The following is a 23,042-nucleotide window of genomic DNA, read 5'->3' on the forward strand; positions in this document are numbered from 1 at the left end:
AATCGTCCTGTAACCGTTTGTTGTAAAATTTATATGGTTAGAAAGATATTGTAAAAGAAGAATACAATGATCTACACATAATTATATGCCTCGAAATTGCGTGGTTTTCTTTTTACCCTGTCGACTAACACGGTCGGCCATTTATGGGAGTCAACATTTTGACTCCCATGAATGGCCGACCGTGATAGTTCGCGACGTAAAAGGAAAACCGTGCAGTTTCGAGTGATACTTGTGTGGATCATTATATTCTACTTTTAAAACATCTTTCTAACCATATGCATTTCAGAACAAACGGTTTCAAACGCTTTTAATAGACCAACTCGACCGATCCAAGGCAACGTGTTCCTTTAACTTTTACTTTTAATGGTCAGGAACCATGACACAAAATTAAAACGTTTCTTATAAAACACAAAGGAATTGGTCACGTGATATTAATATTGTCGGGATCCCGAAAAAAAAATAATTGTGAGCACTTTATTTCACTGCTACTAATAATTGGCGGACTTTTTTGAGCAATGGCTCAAATGAAAGCTTGTAACTTTCTCGATCAAAATACCTACTGAATTTTAAATCAAATTTTCCGGCCAAAAATTTGACATAGCATCTTTAATTCTGTATGATGATTATTTATATAAATCTGTAAGTTGGTTTGAAATGAATACTTATATCATTTGTTACTGTTTTTTCTTTTTCTTTGGATTTTTAAAATGACAATAATTTTGATGGAAATAATGTGTTGGACATCGCAGCTTTTAAAATCGCTTATTAATTATAAGGTTAAAGTAAGTTGAAGGTGAATTCTCTGGCTAAAAAGAATAAACAGAATGTTGGTTTAAACAACAGAAAACAAACGTAGGTATTGTATAATGATTATTAAATTATTATATTGAACTTTTTTTTTAGTGCTTTCTACTTTTTTACTTAGTGAAACAACACAACCTACAAACAGTCTGGTGGTTTTCTTTTAGCACATAACATAGGTATTTTGGTTGCGGCACTTCACCGAAGGTAAGAAATAAATATCGACAAACAATGGCCATAAAATCACCCTTCATAAAACAAAATCTAAAACTTTGGTAAACTTTGAACGATTTTGACATGACAGTGTCGCTTGTACGGGCTTTTGTGAGGACGCCCTCTGTTGACATCAATATAATGTTGAAGTCAATAGAGGGCGCCCTCACCAATCAAGGAAAAAACCCAAAACAACACAGAATGTCATCTCGCAGTAGCAACCTGACCTTTACGTCCAATTTTCCGTAAGTATTCTGCCGTATTTTCACTTTGTTTCGTTAGATTTGAAAGTTATTGATGCATATAGTCTCTTTGTAGATGTTCACAGTTATGTTTGGGCACTTTAGGGGGCTCGTCCCGGACAATGTGAGGGCAGAAAATTACTCCAAAAAGTTTGATATTGGAATTGGATTGATTAGTTTTTAAGAATGCTGCATCCAGGCACTGCACTTACAATTACATGGGTCCTACTATTTTCCGTCAACACAGAACACACCAACCAAAGCATCCTTAGAATTTATGGTAACATTACAACAACTTTTTGTCGAGAAGACAATGAAGAAGTTAAAGGTATTTGTGTACTGTCTGTGTGGGTGGGAGGAAAACCATAGCCATGACCTCATTATTTTTTATTAGGGAAAACCCACACACTGACAGTCCAGTCAGGTTGTGTAGGATTATGCCTCTGCACTGCATGCACTGTTATTATTATAGCGCCCTCAAGGGTTCAGATTAAAGCAGACTAGATGTAAACATGCTAGAAGAAGTGGGTTGCCTATGATGATGTCATGCCACATATGTCACTCAGGCCTGTATGCTTCGTTTTTGAAAGGGCAAGGGCACCAAGGCATTTTCTCTGTGGCAAAGGGCACCCTATAAGGAAATTGTAAATTTCTACTGGAGCATTTCAAGGGCACCAAGGCAATGGCAAGGGGCAACGGAGGCAATCGCCTCCGTTGCCTCCGTGAAGTATCAGGCCTGGTCACTGAAAAAAAACCTAATCCACATGCTAAGCCAAGGTTCTGGTCTAGGTAACAAACCGGGCTCCACAGAGGTGAAAAGGCAGGGACGGATATCACTGAGCTTACCTGACTGCCCATCAAAATGAACAGTAATGTCAACACCTCTAAATACTACGCATTTGAAATCGATGAATAGGCACGCACAGAGAACTGTAAATAAAGTGTCCTATATTTTCCATCAGTCTAACTAAGTCTGAAGTTGCGTTTCATTTTAAGAAAATGAGAGCTAAAAAATGAAAACTATGTCGCTTCAGAGGGAGCCGTTTCTCACAATGTTTTATACTATCAACCTCTCTCCATTACTCGTTAACAAGTGAGGTTTTATGCTGATAATTATTTTGAGTAATTCCCAATAGTGTCCACTGCCTTTAATTAGATACTATATTATTTCATATCGAATGAAAAAGTGGTGGCGCCATACGGAAACTTTTCCAAAATCATATATCTGAGCAAAGACGACGTCTTGAGCAAAGACTAACCAGCCATCTGCAGCAATGGGCCCTCTGTTGTTCAAGCTCTAAATCCACAACACCCTCCTTCTTTTCTTCTTCTTCCTTACTTGTACAGCCTTTCTGATTGAAGATAGTCATACTGCCAGACACACTGGGTGAACCCCTTCTCTTTGCAATGCGTTGATAGTTTTTATAACAACACACGGGACCTACAGCTTTACGTCCCATCCGAAGGAGGAAGCAATGGTTAAGTGTCTTGCTTTAAGGTCACGACCGGGACTCGAACCCACACTCTGCTGATCAGATACAGCAGATCTTGAGTTCGGTGCCCTTATTCGCTAGGCAAGACACTTCCTTTAATACTAATTGTATTTTTTTCTTATACAACCCTTTAATCACAGGACATCATAAGCTGGCTGCGGCCCAAGTCGTTGTGTTGGTCATCATTACCAGATGATGTGTACAAGGAATTACGATGGCAGATGAAGATTCAGATATGACAACAGAGGGTGACAGAGCTGTCCTGAATAGCATGGACACCGATGACAAAGGTGACAATCACTGTGATGCAAACAATTATTATGCAAACGATAAAACACATCAACACGAGAAAGGTGACGATAAAGACATTGGACTTGATGACATGGAAGATCATTGTACAGGAAATAGCTACCACACCAATAAGTTATCAGAGGGAGACAGCTCTTCAGGTGGATCGGCAACAGGTATGGTGAGGAGTGCAGGTACAAGTAGAACAGAGGGAGGTGGAGCTAAAGGTGGAATCACAACTGAAGATGCAAGTGGAGGTGAGGATCAAGACGAGGGAGGAAGTGCAAAAGATGGAACAGCATCAGAAGAGGGAGGTGATACAGATGAAGGAATGGCCACAGACAATGCAACAACAAAGAAACAAAGTAAGCGTTTTAAAGTAAGCGGACATGTTAATGAAGCCATGAGTGGAGCTGTGCGTAAATCTAACTGCTCTAAGAGATCGTACCGTCTGCGAGATCTTGAGACAGGTGACTTGGACAGCGACGACGACTCTGAAAGCGATGACGACAGTCACGACTCGAACTCCAGCACGCGACAGTCGCACAGCTCTACCAGTGAGACCGAATCCGATATGGAGCGTGAGGGCAATGAGGGGGCCGGGGAAGCGCAGAGCAAAGCTGCCGAACTCTCTAGCGATCTTGAAGACGATCTCCTCGCTAAGATCTTACCTAAACCCACCTGGCAGGCGATCCCAATGCTTCGGGCCCGAGAGCTCGGTATGCGACGGGAGCTATCGAGCTTCCGCAACGAGGCTGTCGGTAGCGTCCACATGACCTCGCGGTTTGAGAAGTATTGCGAACTAAAACACCACGATGGTTGCGTAAACACGTTACATTTCAACCAGTCTGGAAAGCTGTTGGCATCGGGGAGCGATGACCTTCACATTGCATTGTGGGATTGGGCTCAAAAGAAGACGACACTTGTCTATAACAGTGGTCACAGAAGCAATGTGTTTCAGGTAAGGGTTTAAATTTGTAGCCGCGGTGGGAGGTGCTGGGCGGGCTTGCCCCGAACTAAGAAACCTCGCTCTGCACTCTGAGCAAAACACACTCTGCTGCCCAGCACAGATTTCCGCCAGATTGCACTTCAGCAACGATGGCCCAATAGCTACACGTGAACATGTTGTTGAACCGCTTGCCCTTGGTGGACTAAACTGGATTTAGAGCCCACCATTAAAGTTTGTCTAATCACTGTGCTGGTGATGTTTCGTCTTTCATTCCTAAGTATTACTGGCCCGTTTATTTCAGGATAAACCATTTATTAGTAGACATCCCTGTACAAAAATGCAGGCCTCGGGGCCTTTTTTAGGGCGAAGCCACTTTGGCCTTGAATTGGTTAAATTTTCAAGGGCACCAAGGCCACGAGGGAGGGCACCAAGGCCAACTTTAAAATTTCTAAAAGGGCATCAAGGCCATTAAAAAAAGATCATCAAACAATTTGTGATCAGGTCCTGGTTGCTGTTTTAATAAACCATTAATGACATTTGCTTTGTGAATTGAAAAAGTGTTTGATGAAACGTTTTTGGTGTGCAAATTTTTGTTTATGGCCCAAACATAATGACATATTTTTGTAACTTTTTGCATTTACAAGTGCAACTAACCAGTGGAGCCTTACGTGTCAAAGGAGTGGCATTTTACTGTTATACACACTCAAACAGGCTGGTCCTGGAGAGAGCGCAATATAAATTCAATAAATCATTAAAGGCAGTGGACACTATTGGTAGTTGTCAAAGACTAGCCTTCACAGTTGGTGTATCTCAACATACACATAAAATAACAAACCTGTGAAAATTTGAGCTCAATCGGTCATCAAACTTGCGAGATAATAATGGAAGAAAAAACACCCTTGTCTCACGAAGTTGATTTCGAGACCTCAAATTCTAAACTTGAGGTCTCAAAATCAAACTCGTCGAAAATTACTTCTTTCTCGAAAACTATGTCACTTCAGAGGGAGCTGTTTCTAACAATGTTTTATACAATCAACAGCTCCCCATTACTTGTCACCAAGTAAGGTTTTATGCTAATTATTGTTTTGAGTAATTACCAATAGTGTCCACTGCCTTTAATATGTCACTGTGTTTTATTTTGACAGGCAAAGTTTATGCCTTTCAGCGGAGATACAACGTTGGTGAGCTGCGCACGAGACGGTCAAGTCCGTGTTGGTGAACTCTCCAGCACTGGAATCTGCAAAGGCACAAAGAAACTGGTTCAACATAAAGGAGCGGCACATAAGGTGTGGTTCCCCTTCCCCTCCCCCCCCCCCCAAGCTGAACATTCCACCAACCCAGATAAACTCGCAGACCAATCCTGTCCTTGAACTTCGCACAAGGAAACTGGTTCAATATAAAGGCGCGGCTCATTAGGTGTGGTTCCCCTCCTACTCCCCCCCCCCCCAAGCTGAACATTTCACTGACTAAGATAAACTCTCAAACCAGTCCTGTTCTCGAACTTCGCACCAAGAAGAAACTGTTTCAACATAAAGGAGCGGCTTATAAGGTGTGGTTCCCCTTCCCCTCCCCTCCCCCCCCCCCCCAAACTGAACATTCCACTCACTTGGATAAACTCTCAGACCAATCCTGTTCTTGAACTTTGCACAAAGAAACTGGTTCAACATAAAGGTGCGGCACGTAAGGTGTGATCCCCCTCACCCCCCACCCCCTTCCCAGCGTAACATTCGACTGACCTTCGTAAACTGTCAGACCAATCCTTGTCCTTGAACTACGCTCTTGAAGGGGCACAGCAATTTCCCTCTTAGTAAGGGTCACTTCTATGTGGAAAATATCCTAAACTCTCCTCAGCCTGTGCCTCCTTAAAACGGTGTCGATCCCCTCACCTCTGACTCTCCTCCTCAGCTCCTCATTTGACAGCCTGTCAGCCAGAGATACCCCACACATCCACCTGATCATTCTCATATCTGCTCGTCCCATCTGCTGGGATGTGCCCCACCCTTGTAGGCCATGTGTGGCAGACGTACGCCATGCACATCAACATTTATATTACCCGGGCAGTGTCCTTTATGATTTATTACTTGATATGTGTATTATTTTGTAGCTTGGTGTTGGGCCAGACTCCCCCGTTGTGTTTATGTCATGTGGAGAGGATGCTGTCGTCTACTCCATTGATCTAAGAACGTCTAAAGCAACAAAGTAAGTCATTTAACATTATTTCACTCAGTTGCTTCAGAGTCGCAATAAACTAAATAGATCATGAGTGACTTTAGGTCAACCCCAACATTTTTGGGGTCAAACACACAAACTTAAAAAAACATTTACATTGGCTCGGCATCTAAAACCAAGGCACTCCACAGTTGTCCCGAACACAGGTGCAACAGTCGATCTTTCGACTTCTAGCGTGTCCAGTCACTCCTCACTGTTTCAGACATTAAGCGTTGCATGTTTTTGATTCAGAATTTGGTTCGACGCAACTCTGGAGCGCCTGTCTGAAATGGGTGTTACAGGGCTTGATTTCAGAGAGTTGCATAAAAAGTAGCTAAGCAGAATAAAAATATGCTTAACAGAAGAAGGTTACCAGCCAAGATAGCACGTCTCATGTACATTATGTGACTGGTATTCTTTTTACATAACCACATTTATTTGAAGTGAAATGTTTCTCAAAGTGCTTTATCCTACTGAAATCTGCTGTAAGGCTTCTAACCAAAGGTTTTATTGCCACTAATTCTAAGCGTGATTACCAAACTTATACCTTCCTTTTCAATAATAAAAACAATAATAATATATTCTTGTAATGTCCACCCACATATCCACCTTGCTGGATTTTCAAGGGGCAGTAACCCCCCCCCCAAAAAAAAAAAAAAAAAAACAAAGAAAAAAGACAAAGCAAAATTAGTTCTTGAAAACCTGTGACAAATATTACGAAATTTTTTTGAGAAGAGATTTGAATGTTGTGGTACAAAGACAAGATCTAAGATTAAGTGGTAGAGATTTCCTGAAGAAATAGACCTGCCACCCCAGGAGTGTCGCGACTTGGGTTCATTGAGGAGAAATATGGAACTGGATTTAACCTGGACAAATCTGAAAAGTCTACTTCTCTGTAGTATACTGCAAGACAGTTTTTCAAAGGACAAACTCTACCTCGCAAGTAGAAAACACATGTTGTTACCGCAAAATAAATAATTATGGATTTTTTACCTGTTTAACTTTCTTGTTTTTAAAACAAGGTTGGTGACCGTCAAAGAGAACGAGCGCAAAGTTGCTCTTTACACGATCTTCCTCAATCCATCAGACACGAATGAGTTCTGTGTTGGAGGGCGTGACCACTTCGTCAGGGTGTATGACAGAAGAAAGGTATCGGACGATCGCGAGGGTCTATTGAAGAAGTTCTGCCCTCAGCATATGCTGAACTGCGAGACACGAGCCAATGTTACTTGTTGCGTCTACTCATACAATGGGAGAGGTGAGATATCATGTTATTATTTATTAATCCTTTTCTGACTAAAAGTGAGAGACTAAAAGGGTAGCGACAAGTTTAAAATACTGTCGTGGTCCCGCAATTTATCGCCTGGCCACGACCCTGCAAGGTTTTAAACGGCAGTTTAAGAACGTGTCACTACTCTTTCAACCCCAATTCATCAATTACTTTTTGGTTAAAAGGCGTAATAGAGTAAGAAACTCTGTCAAACTTATCCATCTTCTGACGTCCTTGAGCTCTGTACGTGTGTTGCATTTTTATGACTAAGACAGTTTTCTGATGCATTTGTGCGCGTAGTAGTAGTAGTATGCATCCTCATATTCATGGGCCAAAACGGCACAGCGAGATCGATCACCACTGAGAACGAGATTGTCGGCTAAACGTATCCGGAAAAAACAACCGGTTATAAACAGCTCCAGCTGGTCATTATCAACCGTTTAAACACCCCCACGTGACGCGCTCCTCCACCAATAGGAATGGCAAAACTGTCTGAGGTATTTATGAACCAAATCTCAGATCTCCTTGATGACTACACTCCAATCTGCTCCCTTCGTTCACAACACGACAAGATCTAAGATTAAGTGGTAGAGATTTCCTAAAGAAAAAGACCTGTCACCCAAGGAGTGTCCTGACTTTAACCGGCTTTTTAACTTTAACTGAATTTAACCGGCTAAATCTTAAAAATCTACTCCGCGGTAGTCAGTATATTGCAAGACAGTTTTCTAAAGAACTTCTTGAAACTGTCTGAGGTGTGAATCAACATGTACATCTCAGATCTCCTTCATAACTACACTCCAATCCGCTCCCTTCGTTCACAACACCAACATCTCCTTCAAGTTCCAAGAATCAAGACGCAATACTACGGAAACCAGTCATTTAGCTTCACTGCTCCCACTCTCTGGAACAATCTCCCATATCACATTCATACAATCACCTCTTTCATTGTCTTTTAAAAACTACAAAAGTGCCCTGAAAACCCACCTCTTTTCTACACAGCCTTAATTCACATTGCTGGTATGTTAACCCTTTAGCCCGCATATCCCCCGGAGGCACCCTGCTTATTACCACCCATACCGCCCGCACGCTCCCGCGCAGTTTGACATGGTGTACTTTGAGTTATACACAGCAAACAGCCGTAGATAGAGCGCGATCTCAAGATGACAACAGTCTAAAAATAGTACATGGTCCACATAAGAACAAATGACGTAAGGTTCTAAAGGTCGAAAGTCATTTAACAATCAAACAATGCATGTATGAGTGGGTGCTTTTTCTCTGTGTGGAGCGCTATGTTTTCTCTGTGTGGGTGGACCACACAGAATTGGGGTTACAGAATTGGTTACCCTTACAGCGATGTAAGAACTCGGGAAAGTACTGAGTATACAGTGCTAACACACATCGGTGTAAGGGTAAAACTAGCCTTTAATCAAGGCGCACGCGGCGGCGGCACCCCCAGATATCACGCACGAAAGCAGACCAGCGCGAGCGGCGAAGCCGCGAAGTGCCTTTAGCAACTCATTTATCTATTTAGTTATTCATATATGCACCTTCTGTGTGTTGCCCTCAGTACCACCATTATGTGTGCCTGGGTCATGGGGTGTGCACGCTTGACATCTGGGTGTGCCGCGTGCGCCTTGACTAAAGGCTAGGGTAAAACCAAAACCAATTAATAACGATATTATTATTATTTTGCTTTGCAGAAATTGTTGCGAGCTACAATGATGAAGACATCTATCTGTTTGACAGCACTCACAGCGATGGTGCTGATTTTATCCACAGCTACAAAGGACATCGCAATAATGCAACAGGTAATGATCAAAAGACTGTGACAAGTCTACTCACCTCTAAAGCCTGGTCCATACTTCCTGCAAATGTGAGTGCGATACAAATGTTGGCGTCACATGGTTGTTTGTGCAGCGAATGTTTTGCAGGAGTTGAGCACAAGTCAACTGATGTGCATTATTCGTTGCAAATTTGTGATGACAAGTTCGTATGGCATTCGCATTTTCAGGAAGTATGGATGGGTCATGTCACAGGACAGGACTACTCATCAAGTCGAGCGCCATCTAGAAGCTCGAGCCTGCCCAGTGATTTTTCTCCAGATGTTCCGGTCCAGCATGAAGGAGCGTAGTTCCTCAGCACTGGTCAAGCCAATGTCTCGTTTCAGTGTGTCTACAAAGGAGAGACATCTTCTCCCACGCAAAGCCTTGCCTTGGGTGGGCTCCCAGAGGATGGTTGGGCAAGGGGCAAGCTCTGAGTGGCGGACACAGTGCCCAGCAAGCTTGGGGCGGTGTTCACGGATCTTCTCTGTGGCTTTTGGCCAGCCAGCAAACAGATTGGCACACGTCGGCTCTTGCGGGGAACTAAGGTGAAACCCAGCTCTTCTTCTCTACGGCCAATTGCCTTTCTCAGGGCATGATCAAGGACAATGATGAAGAGGAAGGGGGCCGAGGTGTCACCCTGGAGTACTCCAGCTCGGATGTGAAAGAAATGAGTGACACCATCTGGTGGAGTGTACTTTGCCCTGGTGTTTGCGTATGTTGACCTGATCACTTCAACTAGCCTCTTTGGGATCCCGTAGACAATGAGGATGTTCATCATCTTGTCCCAGTGGATCGTGTCAAACGCCTTACGGAAGTCAATAAGGGTGATGACTGCAGGAAGATGTTTGTGCCTGACTTCTTCAACGATTGTCATCAGCGCGATGATGTGCCCCACCGTTGACCTCTCTTGCCCGAACCCATTCTGCTCTGCCCTTAAGAGCGGGTCTAGCACTGGCCGTATCCAGTTAAGTATCATGTGGTTAAAGGTTTTTGAGACTAAAGAGGTGAGTCTTATCCCTCATTAGTTGTCCATGCAAGTGAGGTCACCAGACGTTGGAACCGGGATGATATTGATTGTGCTCCACTGATCTGATGCCTCTCCCATCATGCACAGTTGATGAAATCAAGCATAATGTCGTTGATGGGGACAGGCTTTAGGACTTCTGGGACAACACCATCCTCCCCGCAGGCCTTTCCACTATTGAGACTACTCAGTGCTTTGGCATACTCCTCCTGGCTGAAGGGTCTATCCTCTATGTCAAGATCAATGAACACTTGTTCTACCTCCTCCTGAGCTTCAAGCATAGCTGGTGCGTCTTCAAGTAGGTTTGGAAGTGACGATACCATGCGTCTACCTGTTGCTCATCGGTGTCTCCCTTAATCTGAGAGGGCTTGGACCACTACTTTAGTTTTAGTGGATCGAGGGGACTTCTCAATCTAAACTTCACCACCACGTAGTGCGTTCTTAATATTATTGGTCTCAACATTTTGTAGCTTGCTCTAGTCATTGCAGGAATTGGACCCACGAAGGCCGTGTCTGAAATGGCGAATTCGTCTACAGCTTCAGCTAGATCAGTTCGTCTGCTTATTCTTCAACACTGGCAGACGCCCGATCTAGCCGTAGCTGTAGCCGAAGTCACAGTTTCGGACACCACAGCCTAAGTCCTTGATAAATACAGTTCAGACGTTGATTCCACCAAACACTTCCTAACCTAGGATAATAATAATAATAGTAACAATTTATATAGCCCTAAATCCATAAAAAACAATGCTCCGTGGTGCTAACAGAGGATTAATCTTAGGACTTAAGCTGAGTTAAGTTTCTGTTACCGTAGACGTTAGGAAGCATTGAACCCATCCTAAGTTGGGGCGAGTAACTCGTCCTTACTCGAGTTACATGTAAGACTAGTCAAGGTAGTGCAGTTACTAGTGATCCTTTAAGCTAAAGTAGTAGTCCCAGCAGATTTTTTCTTTACCTTCCGCCCAGGTAGTAGTTCATAAGTAGAATTTATTAAGCAGAACTGAGGAGTCTCCAGAAAAACCTGATAAATCTACTGCGCGGTAGTAGAATATATAGCAAGACAGCTCTATAAAGAACAAACTCTACCTGGCATATAGATACACACATGGTGTTACTGCAAACCAAATATAAATTGATACCTCACCATGCAATTCCTCAAATCCCATTAACAAGCTCTACGTGGCAAGTTGATGCACACCTTATGTTACCGCAAACCAAATTTATATAGTCTTTAATAACTCTTTGTGAAATCCACCACAGGTTCTTGAAGATCTTTTGTTCAGTAAAAAGAGTTAAATTTTTTGTTTGTTTAGTGAAGGGAGTCAACTTTTACGGTCCTCGAAGCGAATTCATCGTCAGCGGTAGTGACTGCGGGAACGTCTTCCTCTGGGAGAAGAGCAGCGAGAAGATCATCCAGTACATGAAGGGCGACACTGGGGGTGTGGTCAACTGTTTGGAGTCCCATCCAACGAGCGCTGTGTTGGCAACCAGCGGCTTGGATCATGACGTCAAGATATGGATGCCGACGGCACAGGAACCGTCTCAGCTTGAAGGATTGAAGACGGTAAGGAGGTGATGTTTATAGGCACTGGACACTATTGGTAATAACTCAAAATAGTTGTTAGCATAAAAACTTACTGGGTAACGAGTAATGGGGAGAGGTTGGTAGTATAAGATTGTGAGAAACGACTCCCTCTGAAATAACGTAATTTTCGAGACAGAAGCAATCTTCCACAAATTTGATTTTGAGACCTTAGAATTAGATTTTGAGGTCCAGAAATCAAGCATCTGAAAGCACACAACTTTGTGTGCCATGGGTGTTTTTTCTTCCCATATTATATCGAAACTTTAGTTCACATTTTCACAGGTTTGTTATTTTGTGCATATGTTGAGATACACTAAGTGAGAAAACTGTTCTTTGACAATTACCAAAGGTGTCCAGTGTCTTAAAGCGAGTTCAGCCTGTTAGTAATAGACGCTGCCAGTAAGGTTTTGCTGTCTCCTGATTGGCCAGCACCCTGTGGTTTGGTTGATTATTTAAATTTTTCTTTGAATACATAAATAAACATAAGCTCATGGGGGTCAAGTCTGAGATTGCGAGTTGAGGCGCATGATAGCTAATCTGTGGTGGCGTTTTTTCATGGCTGATGCAGAGGAATAACCGCAATCTCAGACTTGAAATGGTGGGGAACCATACATGGGCCATTGGTCCTTCTGTTACAGTTCTCTTCCTCTTTAGTCCATAAGGGCGTCCGCCGTCCCATGGTGGTCTGAGAAACACACACTCTCCTAGCCTCCCTAGCTGTTGTCATTATAGCTCGTGCATGTTAAGTCTTTTCATTGCACAAATGTTGTCAGTCCATCTGGCTTTCAATCTTCTTATTCCAGCGCGACCAGCAACGCGTCCTTTCATGCACTGATTATCAAGATTTCCCCATCTCTCATTGTTATAAATGCCCAAAATACTCTAGCTTCTTCTTTAGTATGATCGTGAACTAGTAAGCTTTTTGGGTTGTGAACTTTCTCCAACACACTGATGTTTATTTGTATGGTCTTGTCGTTTGATGTTAAAGGCACTGGACACTTTTGGTAATTACTCAAAATAATTATTAGCATAAACACCATCCTGGTAACAAGCAATGGAGAGTTGTTGATAGTATACAACATTGTGAGAAATGGCTCCCTCTGAAGTAACGTAGTTTTCTAGGCAAAAGCAATTTTCCACAAATTTGATTTAAAAACCTCAGAATTAGATTTTGAGGTCCCAAAATCAAGCTCTGAAAGCACACAACTTCGTGTGACAAGGGTTATTTTTCTTTCATAGTTAACTCTCAACTTCGACACCAATTGATCTCAAATTTTCATCGGTTTGTTATTTGATACATATTTTGAGATACACCAAGTAAGAAGACTGATCTTTGACAATTACTACTAGTGTCCAGTGCCTTGAACACCAAAGCTAGAAACTTGTTACCCTAGTTTTCTTCCGTTAGAGTCTGGTGAATTAAATACTTGTTTTTACAACTTCAGACTATGTACAGCAATCGCAGGGAGCGTGAGGAGGAGAGAGGTAGGGAACCAGACGTCATTGATGGTCACATGCTCATGTTCTTAATGCATCACTTGAGACGCAGAGCTCGTAGACAGGTGAGGACGAAGTATACTATAATAATCCATATAGGATTCCTATATTTTTTGTACATATGACTCCTATATTAGCTGTTACCCTGGGTTCCACATCAAAAGTAGCAGGAACCCAAACAAATTTTGGGATGATCATTTTGGAAAGAAGCGTTCTGTAATAATCAATATAATCAATATAGGAGTCCTATATTACTGTAACCCTGGGTTCACCATCAAAAGTAGCAGGAACCAAAACATTTTTTTGGGATGATCAATTTGGAAAGAGGCGTACTATAATTATCAATATAATCAATATAGGAGTCCTATATTACTGTAACCCTGGGTTCACCTTCAAAAGTAGCAGGAACAAGAAATAATTGAGAACATGAACTGTATTGATCAAAGACTTAAAAGCACTGGACACTATTGGTAATTACTCAAAATAATTGTTAGCATAAAAACTTACTTGGTAACGAGCAATGGAAAGCAGTTGATAGTATACAAATATTGACTACTTCGAGTGCTATGGTTAAAACTATGGCATAGTTTTTAACCACTGCACGAGTAAAAGCAGTCAATATTTGTTTTATAACAACCCAAACATTTCTAAATACTGTACTATTATTATTAAGTTACAGACCTGAATGCTACAATCCACGGACGACGCGAATACAGATTGCAAACACTTTTACTTACTGTGTTGCATGTAGTGTTGTGCAATCCGAAATGGTTACAGATTATTAATTTATCATCCCAGTACACGCAACGGACGTCTGGGTACTGCACGCCATGTGCTAGTCTGTCGGACTAGCGCATGGCAAACCGACGCACTATCACACAGCCGTCGTCTGGCAAAACTAAGACATGCCATGTGACGCGCTCTAAACCAATGAGCAGGCAGAATACTTGCAAGGGGTGTTATAATATAAAAAATTGTGACAAAACAGCTCCCGCTGAAGTAAGTTAGTTTTTGAGAAAGGTGTAGTTTCTTGCTCAAATAATAAATTGCTTCAGCTGCAAAGCCCTTTATAAGGCATCTGAAAGATCACAAAGTAGTGCAAATTCGATGACCGTAAGAGCCCACATTTTCACAGGTATGTTATTTTTAGCATAGGGATACACCAAGTGAGAATACTGGTCTTTGACAATTACCAGTGTCTTTAAAGGAATATTACAGAATTGGTTTTTGCTAACAGAACAGTTGCTGACAGTGTAAGCACTTAATGTAATCCACCATTTACATAAACTGACAAACCTGTAGAAGTTTTGCTTCACATCGATTCATACAAAAAATGAATAAAACGCTCACTGATGAAACGGGAAATTAGTCTTATTGAGATTTCAGGCAAAAATAGTTTAAGGGATGTTTTCCACTATCATCATCATTAGACAATACAAGTTTTATGTAAATCTGTGATCTTAAACAAGTTTTTTTCTTACCAATTCTGTGATGTTCCTTTATTTTATTTATTTTAAATTTTCTGTTTTTGTCTTATTCAGGCCAGAGAGTCCGGCGACGTCGACAGCGATTCGTCGTCCTCAGACTCCGACACCAGCGATTATGAAGAAGGTGACAATCGAACGCCGAATGAGCGCGTTCAGTGCGCACCGTCTTAAAGCGTGAAAACAACCCTGCCCCTTTCCAAAGACGGCCAGCTGTTTAGAAGATCAGTGTACTGTGTGATTATAAGGTAATGAAGCATCCCGTACTAATGACGTCACTTTGCCTAAAATAACCGGCTGTCGGACAAACTACAATAGACCCCCGTGCATGTGACGTCACCTGCTCAAAAAGCTTACTTGGGTCAAAGGAGGCAAATGATTGGACGCTAGCTGTTCTTTGTGCGTGAAAACATGCGCGTCAGTGTAGCGTTTCAAGTTAAGCAAGGGGTCTATCCCAGCCATATTTCGTTGGGCCCCGCGTACTTCCTCTCATTGTTTGCTCTCATTGCGCCGTCTTCTGCAAGTCGATATTGAGCAGGGGGACAAGGAGAGAATTTTGGTTTTGTCCGGGTACAGTGGACAGGGAATGTTTATTCTAACGTTGCGAATGGGTGGCCCAAGCATTTTGGCAAGGATTGTAGCCACACCACCTACGCGATCACTGCGTCATCGATCCACTAAATTGCATTAACAAGTGTAGTTAGTCGCGAGTAAACATACAATTTGGGTTTACACACATGTAAGTGAAATTTGACACTTTTGTCTGAGGTCTGGGCCACATTTCATAGAGCTGCTAAGCACGAAAACTTGCTTAGCATGAAATTTCTTCATTGATAAAAAATAGGATTACCAATCAAATGTCCATTTGTTGCATATTGCTCATTGCTTGTTACTGGTATTCAGCTGTTGTTTGCCTACCCTGAAAATCACGTGGAAATTTAGTTGGCGATCCTGTCTTTATCAAAGCAAAAATTTCATGCTAAGCAAATGTTTGTGCTTAGCAGCTCCATGAAATTGGGTCCTGTGTACTCAGTTTCTATTTTAGGCATTGTTGCGGATTGCTATTGCACATGGATTGAACTTGAAATAACTACAGCAGGTTAAAATCAGGTTAATAAGTTGTCTAATGACCTATAAAGGGCTTACAGACACTGGACTATAAATAATTACTCAGAAATCTTTGTTAGCTTTCTTACCTTACTTGGTAATGAGCAGCGGGGAGCTATTGGTAGTATAAAACATTGTGAGAAACGTAGTTTTTGAGGAAGAGGTAATTTCTCACTCAATCATTAAAAGACTTCAGGCTCGAAGCCTGTTAGTATACATTTGAAAGCACACAAATCTGTGCAACAAGAGTGTTCTTCTTTCATTTTTGTCTTGCAACCGCGATATAGAATTGTTGTTTTATGCATATGATGGAATACACCATCTTTGACAACTACCAAAATCAGATCTTTTGGATATTGTTCCTAAACACTCAAACTATATTTCATTAAACAGTGATTTTAAACACTGACAGTAATACAAATTCTCCATTATATATTTTTTGACTTTCCGCTTTGCTTGCCGCAAAAATTAATTATTGCAACTACTTCCAACAGAGGAAAAATAGTTTAATATCTATATAAAAATTTATTGATTATGTTAAAAATGTGATTTTTCTCAGTTAATATTCATAACTATATTAATCCTATTCTTTTTGGTTTTACCCAGATGTGTGTAGTGTTTAATAGCACTGAATACTTAGTACTTTCCTGAATTCTGTGAAAAGAATCACAGGGGAAATTGCTCGGTAGGGATTTGAACCCACAAGCTTGCAATACTAGGGCAGTGTCTTACCAGCCAGACTACCGAAATTGCCCGATAACAAATCCTATGTTTTAGCAGCGGGTACTGCAAACGATTTCTACTAATCATTTTATTTCGTAGGAGAAAGTTTTGTAAAAAAAAATACAAATTTGTTTGATTTTCTTCAAAACTTAAAGGCACTGGACACTATTGCTTATTACTTAGAATATTTGTAAGCATAATTATTAACTTGGTAACAAGCAATGAAGAGCTGTTGGTAGTATAAAACATTGTGTGAAACGGCTCCCTCGAAGTAACAGAGTTTTTGAGAAAGAAGTAACATCTCACTCAAGTAATAAAATACCTCAGGCCTGAAGTTTGTTTAGGCAACTGGAAAACACTCAAAAAAGAGTTAGGACTAGTCCTAACTTAGGACTAGTGCTAGGAGATATGAAAAACATATGGCTAGTCCTAAGTTAGGACAAGTGACACGTCCCAACTTGAGATAGGACTAGTCTTAAAGGAACACGTTGCCTTGGATCGGTCGAGTTGGTCTTTGAAAAGCGTTTGTAACCGTTTTTTATAAAATGCATATGGGTAGAAAGATGTTGTAAAAGTAGAATACAATGATCCACACAAAAATGCCTCGAAATTGCGTGGTTTTCCTTTTACCTCGTCGACTAACACGTCGGCCATTTATGGGGGTCAAAATTTTGACTCCCATAAATGGCCGACCATGTTAGTTCGCACAGTAGAAGAAAAACCACGCAATTTCGAGGCAAACTTGTGTGGATCATTGTATTCTACTTTTAAAACATCTTTCCAACCATATGCATTTTATAAAAAACGGTTACAAACGCTTTTGTTTTGACCAACTCGTCCGATCCAAGGCAACGTGTTCCTTTAACTCTTAGTGAAATCCACCCCAGGATTCTCAGGTGGTGTTGAATCCTAACATGAGCACAAAATAACAGACCTGTTAAACTTTGGTATTGATTGGTCTTTGAAGTTGCTAGAAAAAACCACCCTTGTTGCAAGACACAATTTTGTGTGCAATCAGATGTCTGAAAACATACCTCAGGTCTGAAGTATTTTAATATTTGAGTGAGAATTCGTCTATTCTCAAAAACTACTTTATTCGGAGGGAGTCGCTTCACTCAATGTTTTATACTATCAACTGCTCTCCATTGCTCGTTACCAAGTAAGGTTTTGTACCAACAATTATTTTGAGAAATTACCAATAGTGTCCAGTGTCTTTAAAGCTAATATGGCTTGTTGTTAAGAAACACAAACCACGGATCATATAAAGATTGTTGTTTATATTTGCTATAAAAAAGTAATATTAATATTTAAAAATCATAGTCGGATAATCGTTCTATTTTTGAACTACTAGAAATGGTAGTGCTCATAAAAGAACCCAGAACACTTTTATTATTATTTTTATTGTTGAATTCACACAAGACAATATTTCAATACATTGCAGGACTATAATCAAAATGACACGGGAACATACAAAAGAGCCACCAACACATGCCCCCCCTAAAAAAAGTTAACCCAATATCTGTGGCTTGGGGGCCTTGCTTCGTATGTTACTGGCTTATCAAAAACATACAGAGAAGTTGAAAATATACTATCGGGAAGGAGTTGGGGTTAACCCTGGTGTTTCTGGTTCACGTAGCAAGCACACAGGTTTGTTATTTTATGCATATTTTGAGATACACCAAGTGAGAAGACTGGACTTTGACAAACACCAAAGGTGTCCACCGCTTTATTGTGCATTCATACTTCACCATACGGAGCAATATTTGCTTACACAGCTAACACAGAAAGTTGGCGCTAACCTCTTGAAACGAAAGTGTGACAGAATGCTGTGGTAAGCAGAGCCATAAGTAAACCCTGCTTAGCACCCTGCTTAGAAAGTTGCACTTCCAAGAAGAAATCTGTAGATTACACCATCTAAAGCAATATCTATTGTACATAAGTGGTAGCTAAGCTAAATTTCTCTGCTCTTAGAAAGTGTTGGTGTTAAGTAGCAATGTGATTTGTTCAACATACACCAACTTGACAACAAAACTATTTTTTCTTGATTTTTGTAATCAATCAATTATAGGTTTGATTATTGTAAATAAAGTTTATTATATTATGATCAAATTGTATGTTAATAGGCTTAAAAAAAGACACTAAGTTAAATCAAGAAAGTTGTTCAAAGAGGATTTCTTTAGTTAAGTTTACAATTTTGTTGTTAATCTTTAGTAATTTTGTTACAAAAAGGTAGTTGAAGTTTTGGCTGCAGTGTGGTGAATACATGTAGAACATCCTCCATTAATCTCAATGCAAAATCACAAGCTCAGATTGAGGCTGGAAGTTAAATAGTCTGGTTCCTCTGTATCATTGTTATTCTGTTGTACTACTAGAACACAGGGAATATGACATGTTTTGTATGAGTACTTGGGTAAAGGGTAAGTGGCAGACTTAAGGCCCACTGCAGCGGTAACTTGAACAATAACGATCACGACGCAAAGAGAACGCATTCTAGTGGTTCAATTGCTTCACGCAGAATACGCACACGCTCATTCAACCAATAGAGTGCGTTCGCTTGGCTTCGTTTTCGTTATCGTTCTCGTTATCGCTGCAGTGGGACCAGGCCTTTAGGCTGTTTGCGAATTGGGGCTACAGCTACAAAAGTGACTCTTTGAGCTGAGTGCTTGAAGAGTTGCATCATGGGCCCATTTTCATAGAGTTGCTTAAGCACAAAAAGGAGCTAAGCATAACACAATGATGCTTACCAGAATAAGGTTAACATCTAAACTACCATGTTATATGTACAGTTTGTGACTGGTATCCTGCTCATTTCTGCTTAGCAAACAATTATTAAGGCAAAATTTCTGGCCCAACCCAATGTCCATTCTACTCTGGCACCCTAAGGTTTGCACATGCATGTTTTGGACCGAAAATGGCATTTGTTAGCAAGTTGTCGCAACCCTCTTGAAGTATTACTCAGATAAAGTTCAGATTACTCCGCACACAAATGTAGGATTTGAAACTTTGCATGTGGAAGTATAATATAATGTATAATAAGATGAGGGGTGCAGTAGCACAATGCGCAAATGTATCTTTTAGAAGTGTTGGTCCCGAAAACAACTGGTGGTTATGATTACTCAACATTTCAATCAGATGCTTTGACTGTCTTCAAGAAAAAAAGCACCACTCAACAGAGATTTACACATTGTGTTTCCGCAAACTTAACCTTTGAACTCTTTTTGCATAACTTCAACCCTTTCTAATTCAGCACTATGCTTACTTTAACTTCCTCAAACTAAAGTCATGGTGTTTAAGTATTTTTGATTGAAGAAGAGATAAATTGCAACTGTGGCCAAGACACTCGGGCCGCAGCCAAGGCTATTATCAAGATATTGTAAAGTTTTATTGTCTTCTATTAAGAACTCTGTCCATTTATGTGCGGAAGCTTAAAATAAATCAATGCACATCCTGCTATGGGTTGTTGATCAAAACAAAACAATAGAATGAGTGAAATTTCTTGTATTTTTTTCTTCTTCCTTTGATTTGTAATTACCCCCCTCCTCCCCCTCCCCTTAACATTTGAAAGAGTATAATATGCTACAAAAACATTGCAAATAAATATTGAAACACTTCTTTTTCTACAAATCTTTTCCCTGTATAATACAATTTTTACTTCAAAATCTTTGTACAGGAATAGATTAAGATTTATTAAAACAGATTTTAGGTGATTAAAATCAGACTGTTTTGTTTGTTATCCTTCTCATAAAAAAGGCCTAAAACAAAACCAAAGAGCAGTATAAATAATATCATTCCCCCTTTTGATTTTTTGGCCAAAACAAAAACAGGCGATTTAATTATAGAGTGTTTACAAATTGTTTTCTAACATTTGATACAGAGATTCATTCATAGTTTTGTCTGATAAGAAGATAGTTGTTTGTTCCATTATTCAATAAGGGGTGTTCATTTCGGGTTGGTACATCTCAAAATGCGTGCTAAGTCTTTATCACTCCAAAAGCCTTAAGTGCAATCAAAACTCTTATTCAAAATACATCGTTGATGGAAAGACCAATATTTATGTCATCACATTTGTGTTTATTTCTTTATTTTGCAACACCCTTCGTGTGAAAGCTTTCCCTTCCATTATTATGGTTCAGCTTTCGATATGCAAATCACCCACGTGACCTGTGCGTGACCTATGGGAACGTCCTCAAGAAAAACAAAATGGCTGACGGTTGAAGGCTTCAGTTTTGCTCTTCAGTTTTTCCAGATTTGAAGCCCGACTTGGTCGACAAAAGCGAGCGAGGTGAGTTGAATGATATTTATAACAACCGAAGAAGACTTCTTACGGCATATTTGAGTTTTAGAAAGAGTAAAAAAAGAAGTTAAATTAGACTTCAGTCTCCAGCCTGGCGGCCAGTTTAAAAACGCACGTGAGTTAACGGGTACGGTATGTCTTGTTTGACACGTATATGAAAAGCCGTCCAGACTCCATTGTATTGTTTAAGAATAGAGTGAAATGTATCCAGTACTTTCTTTACAATTTTGAGACACGGGAGTAACGTAGTAGCTGTTTGTCATGGGTGTTGGTTGGTTTTATTTACTTGACTTGACTTTTTACTTATTTTTGAAAGTTTACAAAGATTTGTTTTTAAAGATTATTTGTTATTAAAAAAAAGTTTGTTGTTGTGGGGGGAGGCACAGGGACTGATATTTCTGACAAAAAAATGACCAAAAAGCCTACTTGTGATTTTTTTAATAGCTTTTTTATCAAATCTGACTAAAATGCTGGACTTTTTTTTAATACCCCTTGTGATTTTTCAATTTAAGACCAAAAATCTGACAAAAAGCTGGACTTAGGCCTACCCCCTTGTAATTTTTTTAGTGTTTGACAAAAATCTGACATAAATGCTGGACTTACCCCTTGTGATTTTTTTCAATATAATACCAAAGTTTGCCCAAAATACCAATCATATTTTCCAAATTTGAACCAAATGTTGGACTAAACCCTAGCCTAGGTTGGACTCCTTCGTTGCAGGCAACGCTGACGCCCTACCAGGTCTAGACTAAACACCTTAAATGTTTTGTTTTTTTTACTTCGTACCCCTTGTGATCAGACCAAAATGCTGTACTTACCCCCTAGTGAACGTATTTCATTTTGACCGCAATTTGACTAAAATGTTAGACTTAGTCTGCATGCCCATTGTAATTTTTTTTTTTTATCTTGACCAAAGTCAGATCAAAATGTTGGACTTGCCCCTTGTGACTTTTAATCTTGTTGACAGGAATTTGACCAAAATGCTGGACTTACCCCTTGTTTGATTAAATCAGACCAAATGCTGGATTTATACCCATTGTGACTTTTTAACAGATTTATCAAATTGATAGACATACCCATTGGAATGTGATCTTTTAAATTTTTGACTGGAGATCAGAATAGTCGGCACGCAAGATAGTCTAGAAGCTCATACGGACATACACACATAAAACCCATGCGCAGTACCTTACATGTATTAATGCTAACAGCTGTGCGTGCTATGTCTCGTTTGATACGTGTTGAATATCCGAACCTTTTCCAGTTTTTTTTTAAGGTAAAATATGACATCTTGTGTCAGAACAATAGCTAACATTAAGAGTGAACTATGTGATCATTTATTTATGATTTCACTGGTTTTCCAGTGAGCTCCAGTGCTGGAAAAGTTAACGATAAGAGTTTTCAATTTTCCGCGTCCATTCGTAATATATCTTTGACTTGTTAAAGACGTTTTTAAAAATTTACTTTTGAAAAGAAAATCCAGGTAACAAGCACCTCAGCAAATTATTTTCAGGAATCTTTTCTACCATCATTATCTTCAAACTGTGTAAGTCTAATGTAAATCTGTGGACATTGTGTCATTTTGTCCTAGAAAAGGTACAGTCAAAACCCGTCTGCTCACTTGGTGTATCTCAACATTATGCATCAAATAACAAAAAACTCCCCTAGTCACATAAAATTGTGTGCTTTCAGATGCTTCGAGGTCTCGAAATCAAGTTCGTGGAAAATTACTTCTTTTTCGAAAACTACGTTACTTCAGAGGGAACCGTTTTTCACAATTATTGTGAGTAAGTTACCAATAGTGCCTTTAAAAATTTGGGAAAGTTTGCTACACACGTCGGTGAAATTCAAGAGGCGCAGCGGCGGCAGGATGAAAGTTTGTGACAAAACTTTATTGCTTGATTTTAGGCGTTAGTTGCTATCGCCAAATGCCAGGATATCCGTGAGTTGCAAGCGAGTCTAAAAGCAAAAACTGCAAGCGAGTCTAAAAGCAAAAACTTCAAACCAAAAACAATTCGCTAATCCCCCAGCAGCAACTAAAACATAA

At 40.3% G+C, this 23,042-nt stretch overlaps 2 protein-coding genes across 2 annotated transcripts in view; both read left to right on the plus strand.

Annotated features, from left to right (window-relative positions):
- The first annotated feature begins 1,193 nt into the window (after nucleotides 1–1,193).
- LOC139951243 (DDB1- and CUL4-associated factor 8-like) lies at nucleotides 1,194–17,254 on the plus strand. The gene is made up of 9 exons (XM_071950024.1): nucleotides 1,194–1,259; nucleotides 2,890–3,998; nucleotides 5,132–5,272; nucleotides 6,091–6,185; nucleotides 7,217–7,452; nucleotides 9,165–9,272; nucleotides 11,622–11,872; nucleotides 13,339–13,455; nucleotides 14,932–17,254. The coding sequence occupies exons 2-9, from the start codon at nucleotides 2,964–2,966 to the stop codon at nucleotides 15,046–15,048; spliced, it is 2,100 nt and encodes a 699-aa protein (XP_071806125.1). The 5' UTR covers nucleotides 1,194–1,259; nucleotides 2,890–2,963; the 3' UTR covers nucleotides 15,049–17,254.
- LOC139951246 (macrophage migration inhibitory factor-like) overlaps nucleotides 6,039–23,042 on the plus strand; it is a 103,400-nt gene continuing 86,396 nt past the window's right edge. The window contains exon 1 of the mRNA XM_071950030.1: nucleotides 6,039–6,049. The gene's annotated coding sequence lies outside the window, so the exon portion shown is untranslated. The remainder of the gene's footprint in view (nucleotides 6,050–23,042) is intronic.

This window comes from Asterias amurensis, chromosome 19 (assembly GCF_032118995.1).
Source record: "Asterias amurensis chromosome 19, ASM3211899v1".
Classification (NCBI taxonomy): Eukaryota; Metazoa; Echinodermata; class Asteroidea; order Forcipulatida; family Asteriidae; genus Asterias; species Asterias amurensis.